The 21,641-nt window shown below is 40.5% G+C and overlaps 1 protein-coding gene across 1 annotated transcript in view; it reads left to right on the top strand.

The window, feature by feature from the left end:
• Positions 1-19,912, top strand: part of lrp4 (low density lipoprotein receptor-related protein 4) — a 149,953-nt gene extending 130,041 nt beyond the window's left edge. Inside the window, exons 20-38 of the mRNA XM_042490760.1 lie at positions 309-510; positions 672-861; positions 2,878-3,009; positions 4,330-4,470; positions 5,201-5,287; positions 5,383-5,554; positions 5,852-6,014; positions 6,924-7,149; positions 7,737-8,040; positions 8,249-8,467; positions 9,248-9,382; positions 11,136-11,244; positions 11,549-11,741; positions 12,455-12,568; positions 13,000-13,105; positions 13,669-13,730; positions 14,689-14,776; positions 14,917-15,058; positions 18,002-19,912. Of these exons, the coding sequence (XP_042346694.1) occupies positions 309-510; positions 672-861; positions 2,878-3,009; positions 4,330-4,470; positions 5,201-5,287; positions 5,383-5,554; positions 5,852-6,014; positions 6,924-7,149; positions 7,737-8,040; positions 8,249-8,467; positions 9,248-9,382; positions 11,136-11,244; positions 11,549-11,741; positions 12,455-12,568; positions 13,000-13,105; positions 13,669-13,730; positions 14,689-14,776; positions 14,917-15,058; positions 18,002-18,343 (3,127 nt within the window). The 3' untranslated portion in view covers positions 18,344-19,912. The remainder of the gene's footprint in view (positions 1-308; positions 511-671; positions 862-2,877; positions 3,010-4,329; positions 4,471-5,200; positions 5,288-5,382; positions 5,555-5,851; positions 6,015-6,923; positions 7,150-7,736; positions 8,041-8,248; positions 8,468-9,247; positions 9,383-11,135; positions 11,245-11,548; positions 11,742-12,454; positions 12,569-12,999; positions 13,106-13,668; positions 13,731-14,688; positions 14,777-14,916; positions 15,059-18,001) is intronic.
• The last annotated feature ends 1,729 nt before the right edge of the window (positions 19,913-21,641 follow it).

Genomic DNA, 21,641 nt, shown 5'->3' on the forward strand with positions numbered 1-21,641 from the left:
CTGTAAAGATGTTGAGAGAGGGTAGTTATTCGTACACTATGTAGGTGCAAGGCTATCAGAAAAGACAACATACATTAGGAAAAAAGTAATGCCTGCACACTTACTCCATGCCACACAAGTTAAATGAGGACATCGTTTCGATCTCCTCACGGTTGTTTTGACCACCTGGCATGGAGTTAGTGTGAAGACTTTTTCCTCCTGATAACTGTAGACACCCAAAATTAAAAAGTTTTGAAAGTAATGTGTGAACATGAACTTTGCATGGCACTCTCAGTCCTTCTCATTCGTTCAATTTTTTTTTCTTGTAGTTTCATGTACTGGACCGACTGGGGTGCCAACCCAAAGATCGAGCGTGCAGGAATGGACGCCTCCAGTCGCATCGTCATCATCTCGTCAAACTTGACATGGCCCAACGGACTCGCCATTGACTACGAGACCAAACGGCTGTACTGGGCCGACGCTGGAATGAAGACTATTGAATTTGGCAACTTTGACGGTTCTGACCGACAGGTAGAGTTTTTTTATAACATAATGTGTTTAAGACATTTTTTTAAAATAATAATTTAAGGTATTTTGTTAGCAGTGATTTGAGGAACTGGTTTTTCTGTTTTTCTATTCATTCTGACTGTTTACAGATCTCACCAGAGCTCTGCTTCTGTTTTTGCTTACAGGTTCTGATTGGCAGCCAGCTGCCTCACCCCTTTGGCCTGACCGTACACCAGGACAAGCTGTACTGGACAGACTGGCAGTCCAAGAGCATCCAGAGTGCCGACAAGCTCACCGGCTTGGGTCGACACACACTGGCCGAAAACCTGGAGAATCTCATGGATATTCACATGTTCCACCGACATCGAGAGACAGGTCTGTGTGCGTCTATTTGCTCGATCAAGATTGAAATGTACGTATACAGAGCAGTCGGCAAGTCAGAGGGCGGTGACACATTGTTACTGTTTTGTCTCTGTGCTTCAACAGGGTGACTAAGTTTACATGCACACAATATTTCTATTTTGGCCCTTATATTTAAAAACGACAATATCAGAATCAGGTTTCTTTGTCATCTCCATAATACACACTGAATATACAGGGGAGATAAATACTGTTCTTCACAAATCAGGATGAGATTTACGCATAAAGACACATTTAAAATATATATAAAAATGTTAAAACAAATAAGCGTTACAATATTCGCTATTCAGTACTTAATATATTCTCAATATTCTGACTTAGTTGCTTGCATGGCTGATGAAAATGAATATTTCACCAACATTTGTTGGTGAAATATGCTGTTTCTATGCAGCCATGCCTACTGTAATTAATGTAAAACACCCCCATGACTTATGAGCTGATAAATACTTGTGCATATCCAAAAACCTGTTAATATCCAAGATATTCAGAATGTGTTAAAGTAGGTGTGTTTGTTCTTCCAATCAGAAATGTCAGCTTTTCTTTTAGGCATGCATCTCTACTAAAACCTTGCAAACTGTTGTCTAGTTGGTTTGCATACAAGATATCCATGACAACACACCAATCTAACCCTAAACAGGCGACAAAGAATGCACCTACATCCTGAATAATGGTGGCATATCCTACATGTGTTAATCAGACAATGTTTTATTTGGAATAAGTTAAATGAATTATTCCAAACAGGATATGCTGTTTAAATGACCCGTATCAAATTCTGAATGTTGTCATTTTGGAATAATAGTGGAATATTAGAGTATGTAAATTTAGCCATTAAAATGAATTAAACAATGGCATTGGTTTTAAGTGCCGGCTGTAATTTGAGGAACTTTACATCCACATCAGATGGGCAGTGTAAGAACTCCAGCCATTTTTAGTAGATAATTATTGCTATCTGCTCAAGCTTGACTAATGGGCCTCCAGGGTTTTAAGCTATGGAGCAGCCTGTCCTGTTAGCATCAGTGTAAGCAGCCACTGTGCACAGCAGTAGAGGCTTATTCAGTAAGTCTGATTTTTTTTCCCATGTAGAAATAACCTTGTAGTTCTGTGCGGTACAAAACATCAATATAGGCCCAGAGTTATGTTACGGAAAACAATGTAAATGTAAATGTAAATGTCATTACTGGTGTAGATACTGAACATACAACATGTATGTTCAGGATAATTGGGACTATGTATATAAATAGCTTTTAGTCCTTCATTGTTCTTCCATAATAATTATAATAATAATACACTTAGTAATTAAAAAATAAATTAATTCATTATTGAAAAATAATTAATTTTACACACTGGATGCAGCTCAGAGTGCTTCACAAAAAATACTAAAGCAAAAAGACAACAATATTAGACAATGAAAGGACAGACGTCCACAGACCAGTAAGAATTAAAAAAAGAGAAACTGAAAAAATGTGAATTACATAACATGTCAGTTCATTTCACACACACTTAAAATTTATATTCATCTTTTCTTTTCAAATCCAAAGTGCTGCACTACAGAGTTATAAAATAAAAAAATGAGTAATGTGTCCCTACACTTAACGTGTCCTGTCTGACTTGCGTTGCCTCTTGTGACAAAGGATGAAAATCTCTTCCTGTCACTTTCTGCTTTTCTGGGGGTTTTTTGCCGTCTGTTCTCTGAGCTCAGATCTGGTCTCTGCTGACACTGAGAGGATTACAGGTAAACCGAACCCAGATCCCCGGCTGAGAGGCCAGAGAGCCTCGGGGGCTCATACCAAAGTGAAACCTCACTGATCTCACTGATGTGTGGGGCTTTCCCATGTTCCCTCAAGGGATGTTGTGCATTTCTGTTTTGTTTGCCTCAATATTTCCCATTCCCTTTCCATTCCTCGCCTCTAAGCTACACTGGAAAGTAGGACGGAGGGTGAGCCCAGTTGCTTTGTGTGTCTCCATCTGTAGTGCGTAACCCATGTGCGGTGAATAATGGAGGCTGCAGCCACCTCTGTCTGCTGGCTCCGGCTCCCAAAGCCTCCAGCTGTGCCTGTCCCACCGGGATCAACCTGCAGACGGATGGAAAAACCTGCACGCCGGGTACGAGACTTTGTCCTCAGTGTCAAAAATAATCCACTTTATTGTTGTTTGATTATTCACGTTTACAGTGATAACTTGATAACGAAAATGCTCATGATTTTCATTGTGTAGATTAACCAAAATACAAAGACATCCATTAAAAAAAAATGGGCTGTGATGAATCCTACATAGATTCTAACTTGTTTACCCCTGAGGCAACATTAAACCTAACCTGTGCCACTTTGCCACTCCCTTCCAAAGACCCTTTTTTATGTTAGGGGGGCAGGGGATCTTCAGGGCGAGATAGCAGGTCAACAGTATATGCAAAATAGGAGAGGCATACATCATCTACAAGCTGGAACCTGAAGATTAGTTTAAGATGCAGCTCAGTACTGTGTGTGTAGTCATAAATCTGTAGTAAATATTCAAACTATTAAAGTTTGGAGTGTATAAGGGGTCAGATAATGATGATGGAAGTATATAATGGTTCAATTATGTCTCATAATTTTTTTTAATTTTTTTTTTTTGTCAATTTTGGGGTTGATACCATTTGTTACCCAAATTTGGTATTACATATGTACCACATAAATATCTGTGTGGGTATGAACTTTTGACATTTGGAGATTTCTGTCATAGTCGCATTTTTTTTGGCGATCTGATAAGCAGCTCACAACATACCAAACCAGCCAAACCCTCTGAACGTCGAGGTCTCTATTTTGTGGCAGTAAGTTTCATGAGGCTCTGATTATCATAGAGGTCACAATAGGTCATTTTACACCAATTACACAGTTTCTATTAGGCTTATTGAATTCACAAGACTCTCAGCTTCACACTCAATCTCAGTTTATCCAATTCCAAGACTGTTTAACTTTTTTTAAAATAGCCATAACAAGCACATTTATAATCCATGTAAAAAGTTGGCATGTCTGTAAAAAGGTGACTCATGGGTACCCATAGAAACCATTTTTATTCAGATATCTTAATGTGAGAGGTCAAGGGACCCCTCTGAAAATGGCCAGTTTTTCAAAGGCAGTAATGTCGACCGAGGACACTGGCATCCTTGTGGGTTGGAAGAGGTTAATGTCAGCATCACTAAAGATGTGAGGCGAAATGTTATCCCAAAACATTCATTTTAAAAAGGAAAAAAAATTAACCGTTGATAAAATTCTTGAAAATATCTTTCACAAACCTGCAAATCATAGGAGAGAAAACTGAACCAAAACAGCTTAAAGTTCAAAGGGTTAATGTCACAAATCTTTGCTTTCAGGAAGATGAAAGCATGTCGGCCCCCTTTGTGTTCTCACTGCTCTAATGTGTGTGCTGATGTGTGCGTGTGTGCAGGAATGAACAGCTTCCTGATCTTTGCAAGGAGGACAGACATCAGGATGGTTTCTTTGGATATCCCCTACTTTGCTGATGTGGTTCTGGCCGTCAACAGCTCCATGAAAAACACCATCGCCATCGGAGTCGACCCCAAAGAAGGTTCGTACGCCTCCTCAAAGTTTCCGAACACCTGTTAGATGAGATGAGATGAGGGAAATTTGGCTTGGCAAAAGAGAGCCGCACATAGCTGAATGACAGTCAGTACATAAGAATCGTTAACCCTTTGAAACCAGAGCAAATCGACGTGATTTCTGTCAAAACCATTGGAAAAAGGCAATGATAAATAAAAGAGGAAATGACCCAGAATATAGCAAGAAATTAGTCAAAAAGACAAAATATTACCTAAAAATTGTTTCAAAAAACACACACAAATTATTTTTAAAAATTATATTAATTTTGTAACTTAATTTATATCTGTAATTATGATAATTATACATAACGTTTTTTCTACTTTTCCCCTAGAAATATTTCTCTAGCTTTTTAAAAATAATATCCTAAATCTACTATTATATTTCAATTTGTGAAACATTTCTTACTAAGTTGCTAAATGCCTTTTCCCCATATTTTAAAAAGAAATCACATCAATTTGCCCAGGTTTAACAGGACAAACAATGTACAGTGGACAACATGGTCTTGGTCATGGTGCAATATTATGCCTTAATTTGGACACAAAAATTAAGGCACAATATTGCACATATCCCATAATAAATAAACCATACAATAAGACAGTAAATACTTTAAAAAGCGATAGAAACACATGATTGTAAGCCCATTTGTTTGTCTCTAATACGTGATGTAAGTCCTTACATGTACGTTGCGCCCCCTGCAGGAAAAGTCTACTGGTCTGACAGCACACTGAAGAAAATCAGCAGGTCAAACATCAACGGAAAAGAACAAGAAGACATCATATCTACAGGTGAGGAGGACAGCTCACATGTACGATGCTGCTTATCTCCACCTATTCAGAGTGTCATGAAGACCATTTTTCTCTCTTCCCGTCTCTCTCTGTAGGTTTGGTGACGACCGATGGCCTGGCGGTGGATGCTGTTGGCAGGAAGATCTACTGGACGGACACGGGAACCAACCGCATCGAGGCTGCCAACCTGGACGGCTCCATGAGGAAAGTTCTCGTCTGGCAAAGCCTGGACAGCCCTCGAGCCATCGCCCTCTACCATGAGATGGGGTGAGGCCGCTATAGCATAATAGCTTATTGATTTCAGATTATTGGGTGACCTCACACCATAAATTCACTTCAGTATTATATTTATTGTCATAAATCCTTTGTTTTAGCTCTCCAAAGAAGGGAAGGTCCAATGATTGTGTAGGATCTTGACTTTGTTTTCCAAACGACATGTGTAATATTTGCTGTTCCCATTACCCAGCATGCCCTCATTATTTCATCTCTTTTTTTCTACTCAGTTTTCTTGACCTGTTTGACCTTTGACCTTTTTGTCTGTCTATTTCTCTGTCTCTTTTCCAGTTATATGTACTGGACAGACTGGGGCGAGCACGCTAAACTGGAGCGCTCAGCGATGGACGGATCAGACCGCGTGGTCCTTATCAGCAACAACCTGGGCTGGCCCAACGGCCTGGCCATCGACATGGCCGGCTCACAGTTACTGTGGGCCGACGCTCACACTGAGGTCAGCACCTGGTCTCTGTGTTTCTAATGACTCACAATGTTATTGAACCCAGAATTTAACTTTATTCTGCTGTTATAGTGATTATATATCACTCTGGGTCAATCTGAACCAGAGGGATGGTTAAAAGTGATAATGATAATCTATATCTGTGTAGCACTTTCTCAACAATGGCTTGGTAGTGAGAAAAAAACAACAGTATATGAAGTAAACTCAGGCCAGAATAGTGTTTGCATAGAGAGTTTGCATTTTAGCACTTGTTGTTCTCTCATCTTGGACGTCAGTGGGCCTTTTTTTATGGGTTTTTGGTTAGAAACCTGAAAAAGGTCTGTAGTTAATACAAGCCGAAGAGACTTTCACATTTTGTTCTATGACATAAAATATGTCAGTAAATACCCCAATGGGATTGTTTTTAAGTGAAAAGTGGCTAAATAAGACTACAGGATGTCTTCACGCTGAACACAGCTTTACAGCCTTGTTTTGGTAGAGATGTTGAAGTCATGCAACATTGTAGTAGTTTATTCATAGCCTAATGTTAGCTTTTTTTCCTTTGGGCAATTGCAGTTATGGTTCATTTGTGACGATTATCTTGCAGAACAAAACATGTCCATTTCATGAACCAATGTAGAATACAATGGAAAAATTCCACAGGCTTTTTGACAAGGTAACCAGGGCGACTCTAACTTCCAGGTTGGCCTAAATTTGGTCTACATTTTTGGACTGTACAGAGACAAAGCTGTGAGATGGTGTACCAGTTTATTTGGAAACAAACATGATCATTGAAGTCTTTAGACATTAATAAATTAAAGGTTAAATGGCTAAATGTTTAAAATGTAAATGCATTAGGATGAAAGGCATGAGACATTATGGAGTCGTGTTGGTAATCCCCCTCTTCTTTCTGGTCCTCTCCAGAGAATCGAGGCGGCTGACCTGAACGGGCAGAATCGCCGCACTCTGGTGACTCCAGTCCAGCACCCGTATGGTTTGACCCTGCTGGGCTCCCACATCTACTGGACAGACTGGCAGAGCCGCAGCATCCAGCGAGCTGACAAGAACACGGGTACAAACATCATCACGGTGCGAGCCAACCTGCCGGGCCTGATGGACATCCAGGCGGTGGACAGGGAGAGGCCACTGGGTGAGTCTGAGGACCATTAGTATAGCTCTTGAGTGAATAAAAAAATATTTGTGCTTGAAATAAGAAAGTGCCATGTTGTCATTTGACACAACAGCAGTTAGTTCACACTTATCTGTCTGATTTGGGCAGGTACAATTAAAATAGCCCTGCTGTCTCATGAAAACATAGTTTCATCTATTTATACTGCTCATTTCCTTGATTTCCATTACCAAGACAATATCTCTTGACCTGCTCTGCACAATGTTTTCTGTTTGTTTGTAACGTTTGCAGTTTCACAGCTGATCAAACAGCTTACTAGATTTCTCTGATTTGCTCAGTGGCCTTTGTTAGACTCTCACTAAAGCAATTCTTGTGGTTCTTGTGGATTTTTTTCCCTCCATCTCTATTTTTGGTATCCTTACATGATGATTCAAAATATAGCTTCTGTTGTTTGAATAATTTTCCGAGTAAGTGACAGTTAATTATATGTTGCATAGAAACAGTAAGGCACACCTGCACAGATTCTTGTGTGTGGTAAGTTGTTTTTTTTTTGTTTTAAGTGCACCTGTGTCTCGTTGCATCACTCCTTCTGTCACTGTCCTCTTCAGGCTTTAATAAGTGTGGCAGGAGGAACGGGGGCTGCACCCACCTGTGCCTGCCTCGTCCCAACGGCACGTCCTGCGCCTGTCCCACTGGCATCCTGCTCAAAGGAGACGGTAGGTCATGCGATGACTCCCCGGAGTCCTACCTGCTCTTCTCCAACCGTGTCAGCGTTCGCAGAATCTCCCTCGACACCGACGACCACACCGACGTGCACGTGCCAGTGCCAGAGCTGCACAACGTCATCTCGCTGGACTACGACAGCGTGGACGGAAAACTTTACTACACTGATGTCACCCTGGATGTTATAAGGTGTGAAAACACAATACATGCAAACTTTTAGTTTGAATTTATGTTTTAGCTTTCATTATATTAAAATATGATTTTGTAGTTATTTGTATTAATCAAGGTCAGTCGTCTAGAGATGTTGAAATACAGTTGACAGAGGAAACAAGTACAGATCCTGGATAAAGTTTGCCTTTGTTTAATTGTTGCTTTACTCCTCATTTTGTTCCTTTAGGCGTTCAAACCTGGACGGCAGTGGCATGGAGACGGTGATCAGTCAGGGTCTGAAGACCACAGATGGGCTGGCTGTAGACTGGGTGGCCAGGAACATGTACTGGACTGACACCGGGCGCAACACCATCGAGGTGGCCCGCCTGGATGGAACGAGCCGCAAAGTCCTGGTCAACAACAGCTTAGATGAACCCCGAGCCATCGCAGTGTTCCCGAGCAAAGGGTAAGAGAGACATGGTTAACTGGGCTTCAGCCTCAAATTAAAATTTAGGTTTTGAAGCAAGAAATTTCTTGAGCATTTTTACTTTTTGTGGTGCTGTTAAAATGTGTCTCAAAGCCAGATCATGAACTATGCGGAAATGAATGAATGAATGAATGAATCATTATTTTGAGCATGTGAAAAACAAAAGAAAACTCTTAAATAAAAGAAAACAAGCCTTACGGCCAAGTAGTGTTGTAGTCAGGACCATACTAACCGAGACCAAGACCTGACTGAGACCAGAGTGTGTGTCAAGACCGAGACAAGACCAAGACCAAAGCAGGGTGAGACTGAGTCAAGACATGAGACAAGGCCGACTCAAAATGTGTCAATGAGACAAGACCAACACCCTCTAAAACCGATCTCGAGTACTACAACACTACAGCCAAGTGCAATGAACAAAAACAAAAAAATGAAAAAGAAGGCCTGTGCAAACATGCATGTCAATCTCTATATATAAATACTCAAGCCAGTTAAACTCAGATATCACATGTTGGAAAAGGAGTAGGAAGAAGTACAGCCTTATTTATTCCTACCCCAATATATACATTCACATTCTATCTAAACAACTTCCCAAATTTTATATACAACCTGCTACCATATGGACCACTGTTTCAGTTTTTGAACACTAGAAAAAGTGGAATATTAGCATGAAGCAGGAAAGTTTCACATGGTTGCAGATACTTTTTTTAAAAAAACTTTGTACAATAGAAAGTCTCCTCATGTCTCCCCTCGTCTCTGCAGGTTCCTGTTCTGGACTGACTGGGGTCACATTGCAAAGATTGAGCGATCTCACCTGGACGGCTCGGACCGAAAAGTTCTGATCAATACGGACCTGGGCTGGCCCAACGGTCTCACACTGGACTACGACACACGAAGGTCAGAGAGAGAAACATGTCTGTGCAAGGAGATACTGTACCCATCTGGGTTTTTTTTTTGCACGCTCATCATTAAAGTTTGATATGATACAGAGGAGTTGAGTTTGGGCTGCTGAAAGTTGAGCCATTTCGGTCATTTCGAGCTAGAAGATAAAACTTTTGATACAGGAAACAGTGCAACCTTTTTCCCACAAGTGGTCACAAAAAAAGCAGCTGTACCTCCACTTTTCATTTATCCCACAGGTTTTGTTTTTCTGTTTCCGGTGTGTATATAGAAGGGCTTGCCCTGAATATTGAACTACTTGGATATTCATTCATTGGATAGGTATTTAGTTTTCAATTTTGGGAGTCTTTTTTTTTTCTCCTCCTTGTCAGGCGTTGACTTAGAATCAAAGTCTGTTATTATGTGCATTTATAGAGGTCTTTAATTTAACTATGATAACAAAAATGATCACAAGCTGTTGTTATGTCACTAAAAGTGCATAGGACCTTCTTCATGCATAAAACACACCAAATATTTGATTTTTTTTTCTGATTAGCAAATATTGATACAAACAGAAAAACGCAGAATAAGAAAATCCTTTAAAAAAATATAATTCTCTTTTTATTGGTTTATGTGAATGTGCAAAAACACAATTCACAACCAAATAAACATCAATAATGTAAAAAGGGAAATAAATAAATAAATAGATAAATAAAGAAATTAAATAAACAGATAGAGAAATGGATAAAAAAAATAGAATAAAATAAAATACATGAATCGAAATTCATGTGTTGTAGCACTATGCTGTCCATCTCAGATGAGGAAGGAGAAATGTTCAGTCAAATCCTCACCAAGTCAAGTTCCACCTGTTAAAGTCTGAGTATTGTTTAAAACATTATGATACCAGTACCCTTATAGAGATACTGATCCTGAAAAAGTACTTAATTCGATACTCATAATGTGAACTGAATGATTTATAGTATAGTGTAAGCCATAGTTTTTTGTCACATTACAGCATGCTGAACTGCTTACTCTGTTAACCCCTTTGAAACCACGGAATTGGTCTGATTGCTCTCAAAAACACTGAAGGAAGGAAATGAGCAACCTAAGAAAAGATGACCCAGAAATTAGCCAAAAAAAGTACAAGAAAATTGCCTGAAAATATAAAATAATAAGGATTAAAAGAAAAAAACAAACAGGAAAGTAAAAAACAAAACGAACAAACAGTGAAATAACCTGAAAAAAAACTGCTAAAATAATTAGCATTATTCTATAAAATTAATGCTTATTATGATAATTAGAAATATTATTCTCTGGAATTTTTTTGCTAGCTTTCTTAAGATTAAATTTCCAAATTATTTCTATTCATTTCTTGCAATTTTGGGGACATTTCTTGTACAGTTGTTCATTGCCTTGTTTCCTACTTTTTTGAAAGAGATTAAACCAACTTGCTCAGGGTTCAGAGATTTAAATACTTGTGGAAGGTGTCTAAATGCAGCACATAGAAAGGGTTAAATACACTGTGTTACCAGACTCCTGCTGCAAAAAGGATCATATGCAGGTATTGTTTGACTGGAGACATTTCGATACTACTTGGTACTATTTTTTTTTAGGTCGATGCCTAAAAGTGTTTCAAGTACCAATCAGTCAGCCCTTGTGTGTGGCTCTACAGCCTCACGGGTGTTGAACTCCTGTTTTACAGCAGTCACAGGACATGAATAGTGTATTTACAGACTGAGGTGTGTTTATGAAGCTGTGATGTTTTCTGCAGGATCTTCTGGGTGGACGCCCACTTGGACAGAATCGAGAGTTCGGACCTGAACGGGAAACTGCGTCAGGTCCTCGTCAGCCCCGTGTCCCACCCGTTCGCCCTCACACAGGTACCCCCCCACCCCCGCCCCCCCTCACCCTCAGCTGTCAATCACTGGGCTGACCCCTTCCTCTTGGCTGCCTCCTCCACTCACCTGCTCTCTTTCACTCATCGGCTCACCGTGTGACTCCCACTGGTCGTCTCTCCGTCCTCCCACTCATGCTGAACTCATTCGACTTAACCATTTCTTCTACTTCTCTTCCACTCTGACCCTCATTTTTCTTCCTCCCCTTTCCCTTCCCTTTCTTCCTCCCATCCCCCTTCTCCTTGTCTGTGTTTTTCCTCTCCTCTCTTCTTCTCCCTCGTTTCCCCAGTTGAAGCCGGTGTCCTCCCCTCTAACTCCTTTCTCCCGACTCTCGCAGCAAGACCGCTGGATCTACTGGACGGACTGGCAGACTAAGTCCATCCAGCGAGTGGACAAACACACGGGCCGTAACAAGGAAACCGTGCTGGCCAACGTGGAGGGCCTCATGGACATTATAGTGGTATCACCTCACAGGCAGACAGGTAAGGAGGCTTTTATTCTGACACCTCCTGCTGACAGCAAGACTTTAAACACCTTGATTTGTTTATCTGTGCGGACTCTGATGCTGTGTTTTATTTAAAAAACACAGCATTTGGTTGGATGAAACATATGATTTCAAGTCATCACCTTGGGCTCTGGGAAATTACACAGCGCATGTTTTCCTATTTTTTACATTTTATTGTCAAAACAGTCAATTAATTGAGAAAATAATGGGCAGATTAATCAATAATTAAAATAATTGTGAGATAGATTAGCCTTTGCTTCTCTGTCTCCCAGAAAAGAAACACTTTAATTAGTAGTCAAATGGATTTACAAGAAGCTTTTTCAGTACCTTTCCTCTGGCCTGATTATGATTACTGTGGCAGGGGTTGTCGAAACAAATCTGATTGCAGTCGCTCTAATGTTAATTAGCTGAACATGGATTTATTTGAGCATCTTTTAATGTCAGTTGATAAATGGAAAAAAGGATTTTACTTCATGTAGCCTCCGGTAATGAGTCTGAGCTGTTTATTATTTTGTAACAAATTACATCACAGTTCTCTTTAAAAAAGCTTGGACCTTCATTTTCCAGCATCGACGTTCACGTCTCATCATTATCACCCCCTGAAATGAACCACAGTAAAGGAGGAGACAATCCCTGATTGCAAATAAGCCACTCAGGCTGTCTGTGAATATTCCCCCTCCTGTCATTCAGGTACAAATCTCTGCGGGGTGAATAACGGCGGCTGCACTCACCTCTGCTTCGCCAAGACCAACAGTTTCGTGTGCGCCTGCCCTGATGAACCAGACGGGCGACCCTGCTCCACCAGTGAGTGACCTCTGTCATTGTGCAGTGTGACTGTTGTATGGGCTGACTTTCCCACACATCTTCATGGACAGTTTCAAAATGTTTCGATGACTTTTCCATGACCCACAGTCATGTTTTGGGTTTTTTTTTACCATCACACGTTTCTTCATTTTCTCCCTGTGTTCAATATCTCCTTTCATATATGACAGCTAGATGAAATTACATTTGAATTAAGTTTAAATCTAATATTTTTAAACATACCAGGCAAGGTGGAACATATTATATATTATTGATCCTTAAAACGTCATGATAAACTTTGAAGTTTTGTCCCTCAAAATGTTTGTGGGAACCCTGAACATTTCTAAAAAGTAACCAAAATTACAAAAAAAATTACAAAATCAGCAGTATGTTCCAGCACACTCAGGTTCTAATGTGCATCATGTGTTTATCAGTTTCAGGTTACATCCCCACCTCTCCTACCAGAGGAACCAGCAGCACTCCTGTCCCCAAAATCCCCAAAGCTCCAACAGACAATCCACATGGACGCTCAGCAGTCAAGTACGTCTGTTTGTTCATTTAATTACACAAAAGCTCCTTTTTGAAGTGAATAGATACTTTTATTGTTCCAAAATGTAATTAATAATCTGTTCAGTGTTTCTCAGTCTACTTTCAGATTGTCTGTCTGAGAAACGCAGTAGTACACTTGTACTTCTGTCAAGTTTGTTGTCATTATTGCCTTAAAATTCCACGCATGACTTTTGTTTTTAAAACAGTTTTATATCAGCATGTTGTCCGCACAACATCGAATTTAAAGAATTACCATGTGAGAAATAGCAATAATGGTAGAAGTGAAGTTGCTTGTTGTTGCTCAAAAGAAATATCGAGTGTTCTCAAGCCTTTTATAGAGGTTGGAGAATTATCTTATCCCACAGAGGAGTGTTACGTCATTTTTTATGTTCAACAGAATGCACAATGAGATTTTCAATCAGCGGTAATACTACAGACTCTTCCCAAAGGCCCTACAAAGAGTTATCTGCAGAAAAAACTAACTGTTTCGACTTCATACAGCTGATTTAAAGAAAAGTAGTCTCTTAAGCTGAGTTTGTCTGATTTTTTTACAGCTGCACTGACAAGAACCTGAATGTAGAAGGCTGCTCGAACAATGTGGTGACGGCTCCTCACGGTCAGTACACAAGAAAGGTCTCTCTTCATCAGTTTGCACACAGTCTGATCCAGGTCTGATGCTTGGGAAATTCCAGTTTTCCATGTCACCCACAGTCAAAAGAGAAAGCCATGTGTAAACGTCATGTGTTAGGTACAGAGACTGCTCCTGGATGTGTGTTTAGCTGAAAATGATGTCTAGCTCTATGAGAAGCGCAGAAGTACACCTTTCTGCAGCCTGTATCTTGTTTATTTAATTAATACAAACAGGAAAGTAAAACTGAAATATTCTGATTACCCCTGCTTTCAGTTTAGCTTTGCTACTGCCAACAGTTGTTACTGTTATCCACTTGTAAATATCATTCAAATCAACGACCAGGCAATTACAACTGGGAAACTATGTTTTTGGACGGAGGCATTATGTTTTCAGGTGTTCTATCTATCCATTCTTCTGAACACAATATCTCAAGAATATTTGGCTCATTGATGAACAAGAGATTTTGGTGGTCAAAGGATCTTCAAATTTGGCAAAAATTTCCACTTTAAGGCAAGGATGCACTCATTCAAATTTTTGTAGTCAAAGGTCAAGGGCACCCTGACCCCATGTGTTGCATTTTTGTGAACCAATATCTTCAGAACCTCATGAAGAAATGTCCTCAAATTTGGCAGAAACGACCTGGTCTCAACGATGAACATGAACTTTTGGTTATCATAGGTTGAGTTCACTTGCCAGCATCTCATCCCATGAATGTGTCATCTCAAGAACACCTTGAGGGAATTTCATCAAATTTGGCACAAACGTCCACTTTGAGTCAGTGATGAATTCATTAGAATTTGGTGGTCAGAGGTCACACCTCCAGACCTACCCCAAACAGTGTTTGTAAACACAGCCAACCACTGCATTTAATAAGTAATGTCCTCTCCTTCTGTTTTTTCTGTGTCATGGCCCCAGTCTCTAACATTTACACCATTTGTTGTAGGAGAGGGACTTCATATCAGCTACGTGATTGGTGGAGTTCTTACCATCCTGGCCATACTGATCCTCATTGCTGCTTTGATTATCTACAGGTCAGTCCTCTGTTCAACACTTTTTATTTTCCTACTCCATGGTCCTAAACAAAGAATAAAGTACCTAACATTTCCCACACAGCTGATAGTTTAATTTATGAAGCTATGTGCTTTTTTCTTCCTTTTTTTTCGATTGACAGACATAAAAAGTCAAAGTTTGCTGACCCAGGAGTGAGCAACCTGACCTACAGCAATCCCTCGTATCGGACGTCCACACAAGAGGTCAAAATCGAGGCGTCGCAGAAGCCTCCAATATACAACCAACTTCGATATAAGAAAGAGGTAACAACAGTCTGGACGCTGATGTGAAAATGTTTGTGTTTAATATATGAATGGATTTAAGGTGAATCCATGATGAGTCCATAGAATGATGATCCCAGACTATGGAGGCGTACGGATGGTAACCACGGAGACAAATGACCTTACTGTTTGTCTGATTGATTGTGTTGAAATATTATAACATGTCACACAAGCAGGTTACAGGCACCAGCGCTCATCTCTTTTCTCTCTCCTCACTGCAGCTCTCTCATCCCTACAACTCCCTCTCTCCCTTTATCTTTTGACCCACTTGTCCCGTGGAGAGGTAGCTACACAGCATGGAGGAGTTGCGTCCTCTGCTGCTTCTCTTTTTTCCTTCACTTCCTCTGTCTTTCACTGCATGCAACCTGCTGTCCCAAACAGTTTCTCTCTTTGCTGCAGTTTCAGAGCTCTGCGATCAGAAGCATGTCGTGTTTATACTACTGATAGTTTTGTGTGAAACTGACATTTTAGCCGGCAAGGAGTCTATACGTGTGGATAAATTTGTTGTTGATGTAGGTGCTATATGTCGTCATCTAATATTATTTTAACATTCTCAAATTAACAGTGAAGCCTTGAAATGACTAATAACAACTAACAGTGCAGGCAGTTGGTTGCCTTAAAGAGGCAGGCGCTAAAGCCGAGCGTTTCTGACAGAGCGTGAATACAAGCGTTTCAGCACAAACAGTATGAGTAAAAAAACATTATTTTTATGGCGCGGCTCCAGGGATAGCCGCGGCCAGAGGACTGATGTTTTCGGGTTGCCTGTCCATTCGTCCCATTCTCATGAACCCAATGTCTTAAGAATGCCTTGAGGGAATTTCTTCAAATTTGGCACAAACATTTTCTTGGACTCAAATATGGACTGATTAGATTTATGGAGGTCAAAGGTCAAGGTCACTAACCTTGTCTTTCTCAGTTTTTTGAACTCAATTCTCAAGAACACCTCAAGGGAGTTTTTTTCTAATTTGACACAGATGTTCGCTCTGACTCAAGAAGGATTAGATTTTTTTTTTTTTTTTTTTTAGGATTTTTTTTGGCCAGTTGTGTCTTTCATTAATAGAACAGTCTGAAGCGTGAAAGGGAACGAGAGAGAGGGGGTGACATGCAGCAAAAGGCCGAAGCCGGAATCAAACCTGCCGCTGCGGCAAGGACACAACCTCTGTACATGGAGCGCCTGCTCTATCCACTGAGCCACCGGGCACCCCAATTTGATTATATTTTGATGTTCACAAGTCAAAGGTCAAAGTCCATGTTTACTTGCATTCATCTCATCCTTGTGAATACGATATCTCAAGAACACTTTGAGGGAATCACTTCAAATTTGGCACAAAGTTCACTTGGACTCAACTATAAACTGATTGGAATTTGATGGTCGCAGGTCAATTTGTCAACGTCACATAAAAAATGTTTTTTACACATTTTAAACTTGATAAAAATGTATATGCTAAAATTGCTGCCAGGGGTAAAATGTGTATGAAGCATCCATGTTGTCACAGACATGGACATAAACTGTAAGAGAAACTTTACTGGTGCAAAGTTTCTAGTTCTAGTAGAACATTAGAGCATGTAAACATGTTCTAGTAGAAACCCAAAATACAACTATCAACCTAAAAATTAGCATAGTATGTCCGCTTTGAAATCATCACTACATTTCTAATAAACTGTGTAAGTTCCCTTTGCAGGTAAAATGTTGCTATTTGTCAAAAGAGAGAAAACATTAGAAGAATTTCTGCTTTTTTTGCTTTATACATCATTATATGCTATGTTTATAAGGCCAAATCCATTTCCAGTTCTCTGTTTATTGCAACTCATTGCACCAGCTGTTGAAAAAATCCTGGAAATACTGGAAACTTTCTGGCTGGGCTGCTTGTAGGCTGTTTTTACATAAAAGCAGCAGTTTCAGGCAAGATCACTGCTTTTGGTCATTTTGCTTCTGTTTCAACAGGTTTGCCGCACCTACTTTATGTATTTTTTCATGCTGGAGATGAAGAGAGACTGTTCAAATTATTCCTGCTACGACAGACTGAATAATTTGTCCACGAGTGTTGTACGCAGTAGCTCTGTAGCATAATTCCATTTGCTCTGGACGAAATAACCTCATCTCCCTGTTTTAAAGCAATCCAGTGGATTTCACTCCAGATGACACAGGCTGGCAGCCTGCTGTTCATGGTAATTACAGGTTATACCTGTAGCATCTTAATCTGAAAATGAAAATCTAACTCCAAAAGAAAGCACAGCGTCACTACAAGGAGCCAACTTGCTGTGCATGGGTTTTGTTTGAAGGTGACATTTTGTTCTGGAGTGTTGTGCAGTTGGTTGCTAATTAATCCTTAAAGGGAAATCCACCTTTGACACGATGAACTTCTCAAGTTTTCTGATGTTATAAATTAAGGAAGAGGAAAAGTAAAGGTAGGAAGGAAGGAAGAAAGAGCAAAGCGGGAACGACAAGAGAGAAAGAAAGGAAGGATTGAAAAAAGAGAAATGAAAGAAGGAAGAAAGAAAGACGAAGGAAGGAAAAAAATATTTTAAAACGAGTTAGAGAAAACAGAGTGAAAATAAAATCAGAAATAAGGGCGACAGGAAGAAATACAGTTGGGAAAGAAAGAACGAAAGAGGAAGGAAGGAATGGAGGGAAAATAGAAACTAAGAGGGAGAAAGAGAATACGAGAGGAAAAACGAAAAGAAAGAGAAAGGAAGGAAGGACGAAAAAGAGAGGGAGCAACAGGAAGAACAAAGAAACAGCAAAAGATACACAAAGGAAACAAAGAGAAAGAGAGAGCAAAAAAGAAAGAGACAGGAAGGATGAAAGAAAGAGCAAGAGTGAAAAGGAAGGCAGGAAAACGAGTACCTGAAGGTGGATCTTCCCTTTAAACGGCTCCTACAGAAGCCGCCGCTCTGACTAACTCTCCATCTCTCGTTGTCCAGGGGGGAGTGGACGGAGGCTACACCAAGGAGAAGATCCGCATCGTGGAGGGCGTGTGTCTCCTGTCCAATGAGGAGCTTTACTGGGACGACCTAAAACAGATCAAGCCGTCCCGAGGCGGCTTGCACACCTGCATGCGCACAGACACCGTGTCCCTGCAGGCCAGCAGCGCCTCGCTAGACGATGGCGAGACGGAGCAGCTCCTCCAGGAGGAAGCGTCCGAATGCTCCTCCATAACCACCTTGACCCCTTCAGCCATCACCCCGCAGCGTCACGCCCAGCACAGCCTCCCCGACACCGGCTGGGTCTCCACGCGCAAGCCCTCCACTGAGAGTGAAGTGTGAGGAAGGCCTCCTCGCCCTCCGTGCTTTATCCCAACTTCCATTACCTGATACACACCTGTATTTATAGCTGGTACAAACACACAAAGATAAATAGATACAAAAACAGTTGTATACGTAGAGTAACGGTACGAATGGTTAGACACAGCTAAGCTCCTGCAAACACAACTCCTGTCTCTGAAACTGGGGCTCCGTCCTACTTGTGCACACACACACACACACACACACACGTGCAGTACAGTCCTCCAACAGTACCCTCAGTGCTACTGCCTTTAGGCGAAATCATAAACTAATGAGCATGCTTGAATAAGAAAGCAAAGGACTCTGGGGAGGAAGTGAACAGAGACACAAGCGTTACCCTTTTTAAAGGATGCAGACTCTCGATGTGACAAACGCTTCTCTGTGTACAACTTTATTTTTTGTGAACTTTTTTTTTTTGGACGAAGCTAGAACGACATACTCCCCGGACGATGTAACCACGATGCTCTCTCTAATGCCACTCATGTCTTTATGAACTCTATTTATGAACGTTTTTTGTACTTTGTGGAGTGCTGACTTTCCGAAAAATGGCGAGAGTGTTGTGCCGCAGGACCCGGGTATTCAAGAGTTGTATTTATGACAGTGCCAAAGGGTGGGACTTCACAGAGTCTCCATGCTTCTTTCAGCATTTACACTTCAATAGAAATGTATTTTAGTTTCGGGATGTTTGTTTTGACTTTATCGACTTGCCCTCACCCTTCTGATTCTTTATTTTACAGCCTCCATCAGGTCAAGCAAGGACTTTCCGTATGTAGATGGTACTCTCAGTTGGTCGCAGAAGTCCAGTTCATTATTTGCGAAAGTAACCTCAAGTTAGTTTTTTTTCAAGATGCAATTCAACCATTGCTGATCCTCGGGCATAGCAGAGGAAGCCACGATGAAGTAACAGCCTAAGTGCCAAACATTTTGTTCTTTTTCCTCCTTCAGCTGTTTAATTATTTCACTCAGAGGGTTTAAAGTGTTGTTGACATTTTTTTTTTTACTTGGCCACTGAGATCACAGAAAGACATGTTTTTTCAGACATGTACCACTGGAGCTACTCAGCCATGCAGATAGCTGTGTTTTCATTTATCCAGGTGTTAGACATAGCCTACTTGATGCATCTGTCCTAAACAATAGACTACTTTACCAATCCAATCTCCCACTGAGTGTATCTTTTATTCTTCTTTTGAAAAAAAATAAGGATAAATGATACACAACAGTGGCTCTCGACTTTTTTTTTTTTTTGTGTCAGGCACCCCTAAATTGATCCACATTAGGTCATGGACCATCTGAAAATATTTTGGTTGTTCAGACTGATTTAATTGTCAACTAGGGATGTCAACGGTTAATTGGTTAACTGCCAAAAATATTATTCACTGCTTATGCATGTTGGTCTATAGGTTAATTTTTCTACCCTTCAGTTTGTGGACTGCACCCCACCTGAGTCCGGTGGTAACTAGGTAGCTGTGCCACTCGTTTGGTGATTACTGGTTGTAACGCCATCCTGACCCATCAGTGTTGCCGTGGAAACATTGTACACACTCTCCAGCCCCCCCCCCACCCCAAGTCACCTTGCTGAGTAAAGCAGCTCAACGTTGCACCACAACTCCCTTTGGCATTGTTAACTATATCAGCACGGCTACTGGTGCTACCATAATAAACAAAGCTAAAGGGGTTGTATGGTTTGAAATGAGGCTGCGTACTCACCGGGACTACCTAGAGTGAAATCAGAGGGTGGCCACTACGTGCTGCAGCAATGCCGTCCTGTTACAAGGTTGGCGTTTCTAACAGTAACCTTGTGTGAGCAGCGCAGCTAGCTAGCTCCCACCCAACTGGGTAGTGCGAAGTACAGAGGGGAAGAGGTTAACATTAACTAACCAGTGGAGAACGGAGGCTGAGCAGTGGGCATGTCTCCACATGTTGACGCAGCTAGCTGGCTGTTCGTCAGCGAAGCCAACAGAAAATAAAATAAAAGGGACGACATTTATACAAAAAAATCATTCAAATTTCACCACCTAGAAATGGATGAGCGAGCTAATGTGGTGCTGAAGCTCACTGAGTCAGTGGAGCACCGGACTAAAGAGAATGGCTTCTTATATTTCACCTCATTTTGCTTTTTTTTCCCTTGAAAATTAACCAGTTACTGGTTAATTGTTGTTGGGCTATCAAAAGCAAAATTAACCAAAACTGTCAACTCCATTCAATGATAACATGGAGGAAGAAAAACTTAAAATGACAATAGTGACTCTTATGACTCTTACTCACACTGAACTCAATTTTTTTGTGATTTAAATAGCAAAAATAGACCATGAATAGACTATTTTTCTGGGGACACCCCGGGTATACCGTCAATAACCCCTGGGGGTCCCCTGTTTGAGAACTCCTGATAAACAGCACTTATTATTAGAATTTTAAGGTCTTTTTGGGTTTTTTTTTCTCAGCCGGCATGTATTATACATCATTATCACCAACGTTCCTTTATCCATGCTATGTACCCACATTTTCTTTTAAATGCCATCTCTCCAACGAATTAACTATCATCTCAGCTGCCTAAAAATATAAAGGCCAAGATTTGTTGCCCCCCCCCCCCCCCCCCCCCCCGACCTTTCTCATACATCCCACAACAGTCTTAGGCCTGTTTGAAATTGTGTCATTTTTTTAAAGGCTGCTGCGAAAAAAAAGTCAGAATTACAACAATATTATGACATATTATTATTGTTTTAAACATGACCCCCTGTTTTAACAAACTGACTAATCTGAACAAGGTAATGTTGCAAAAGGTTATGATGTAGGGTTAGACTTTTTAGATATTTGTGTCACTGCAAATGTCAGTTTGAGTTATTTTACATTTGAAACAAAATCGTCTAAGTTTCATTTTGGCTGTCTGTTGTTTTGGGGTTGCTTCAAGTTTGTGGCACACATAACCTAAAGTATCTGCATGGCCGAGTGCTACCAGAGGTAAACGAGAACATTTGTTCTTTTTATAATTTGAGTTTCGATCCATCAGCTCTAAATCTGTAATGCAAAGGTGCAGTATCTGCCACAGTACAGTGTAACAGAGGAACACTGTGCATGTCTGACCCCATCAGACTGTGAGGGTTATAGTTTAGAAATGAATCACTGACAACGTACTGAAAAATGAATTTAACACACGTAAAGATAAAATGCATTGCTTTAACTTTAGAGTACCATTCTGTCTGTTGTTGAAATATGGAACAAGGAAATACTATATTGCTATATTGACAAATATATCAGTTAGACTTTATAGAACCATGTATTT

This window comes from Plectropomus leopardus, chromosome 1 (assembly GCF_008729295.1).
Source record: "Plectropomus leopardus isolate mb chromosome 1, YSFRI_Pleo_2.0, whole genome shotgun sequence".
Classification (NCBI taxonomy): domain Eukaryota; kingdom Metazoa; phylum Chordata; class Actinopteri; order Perciformes; family Serranidae; genus Plectropomus; species Plectropomus leopardus.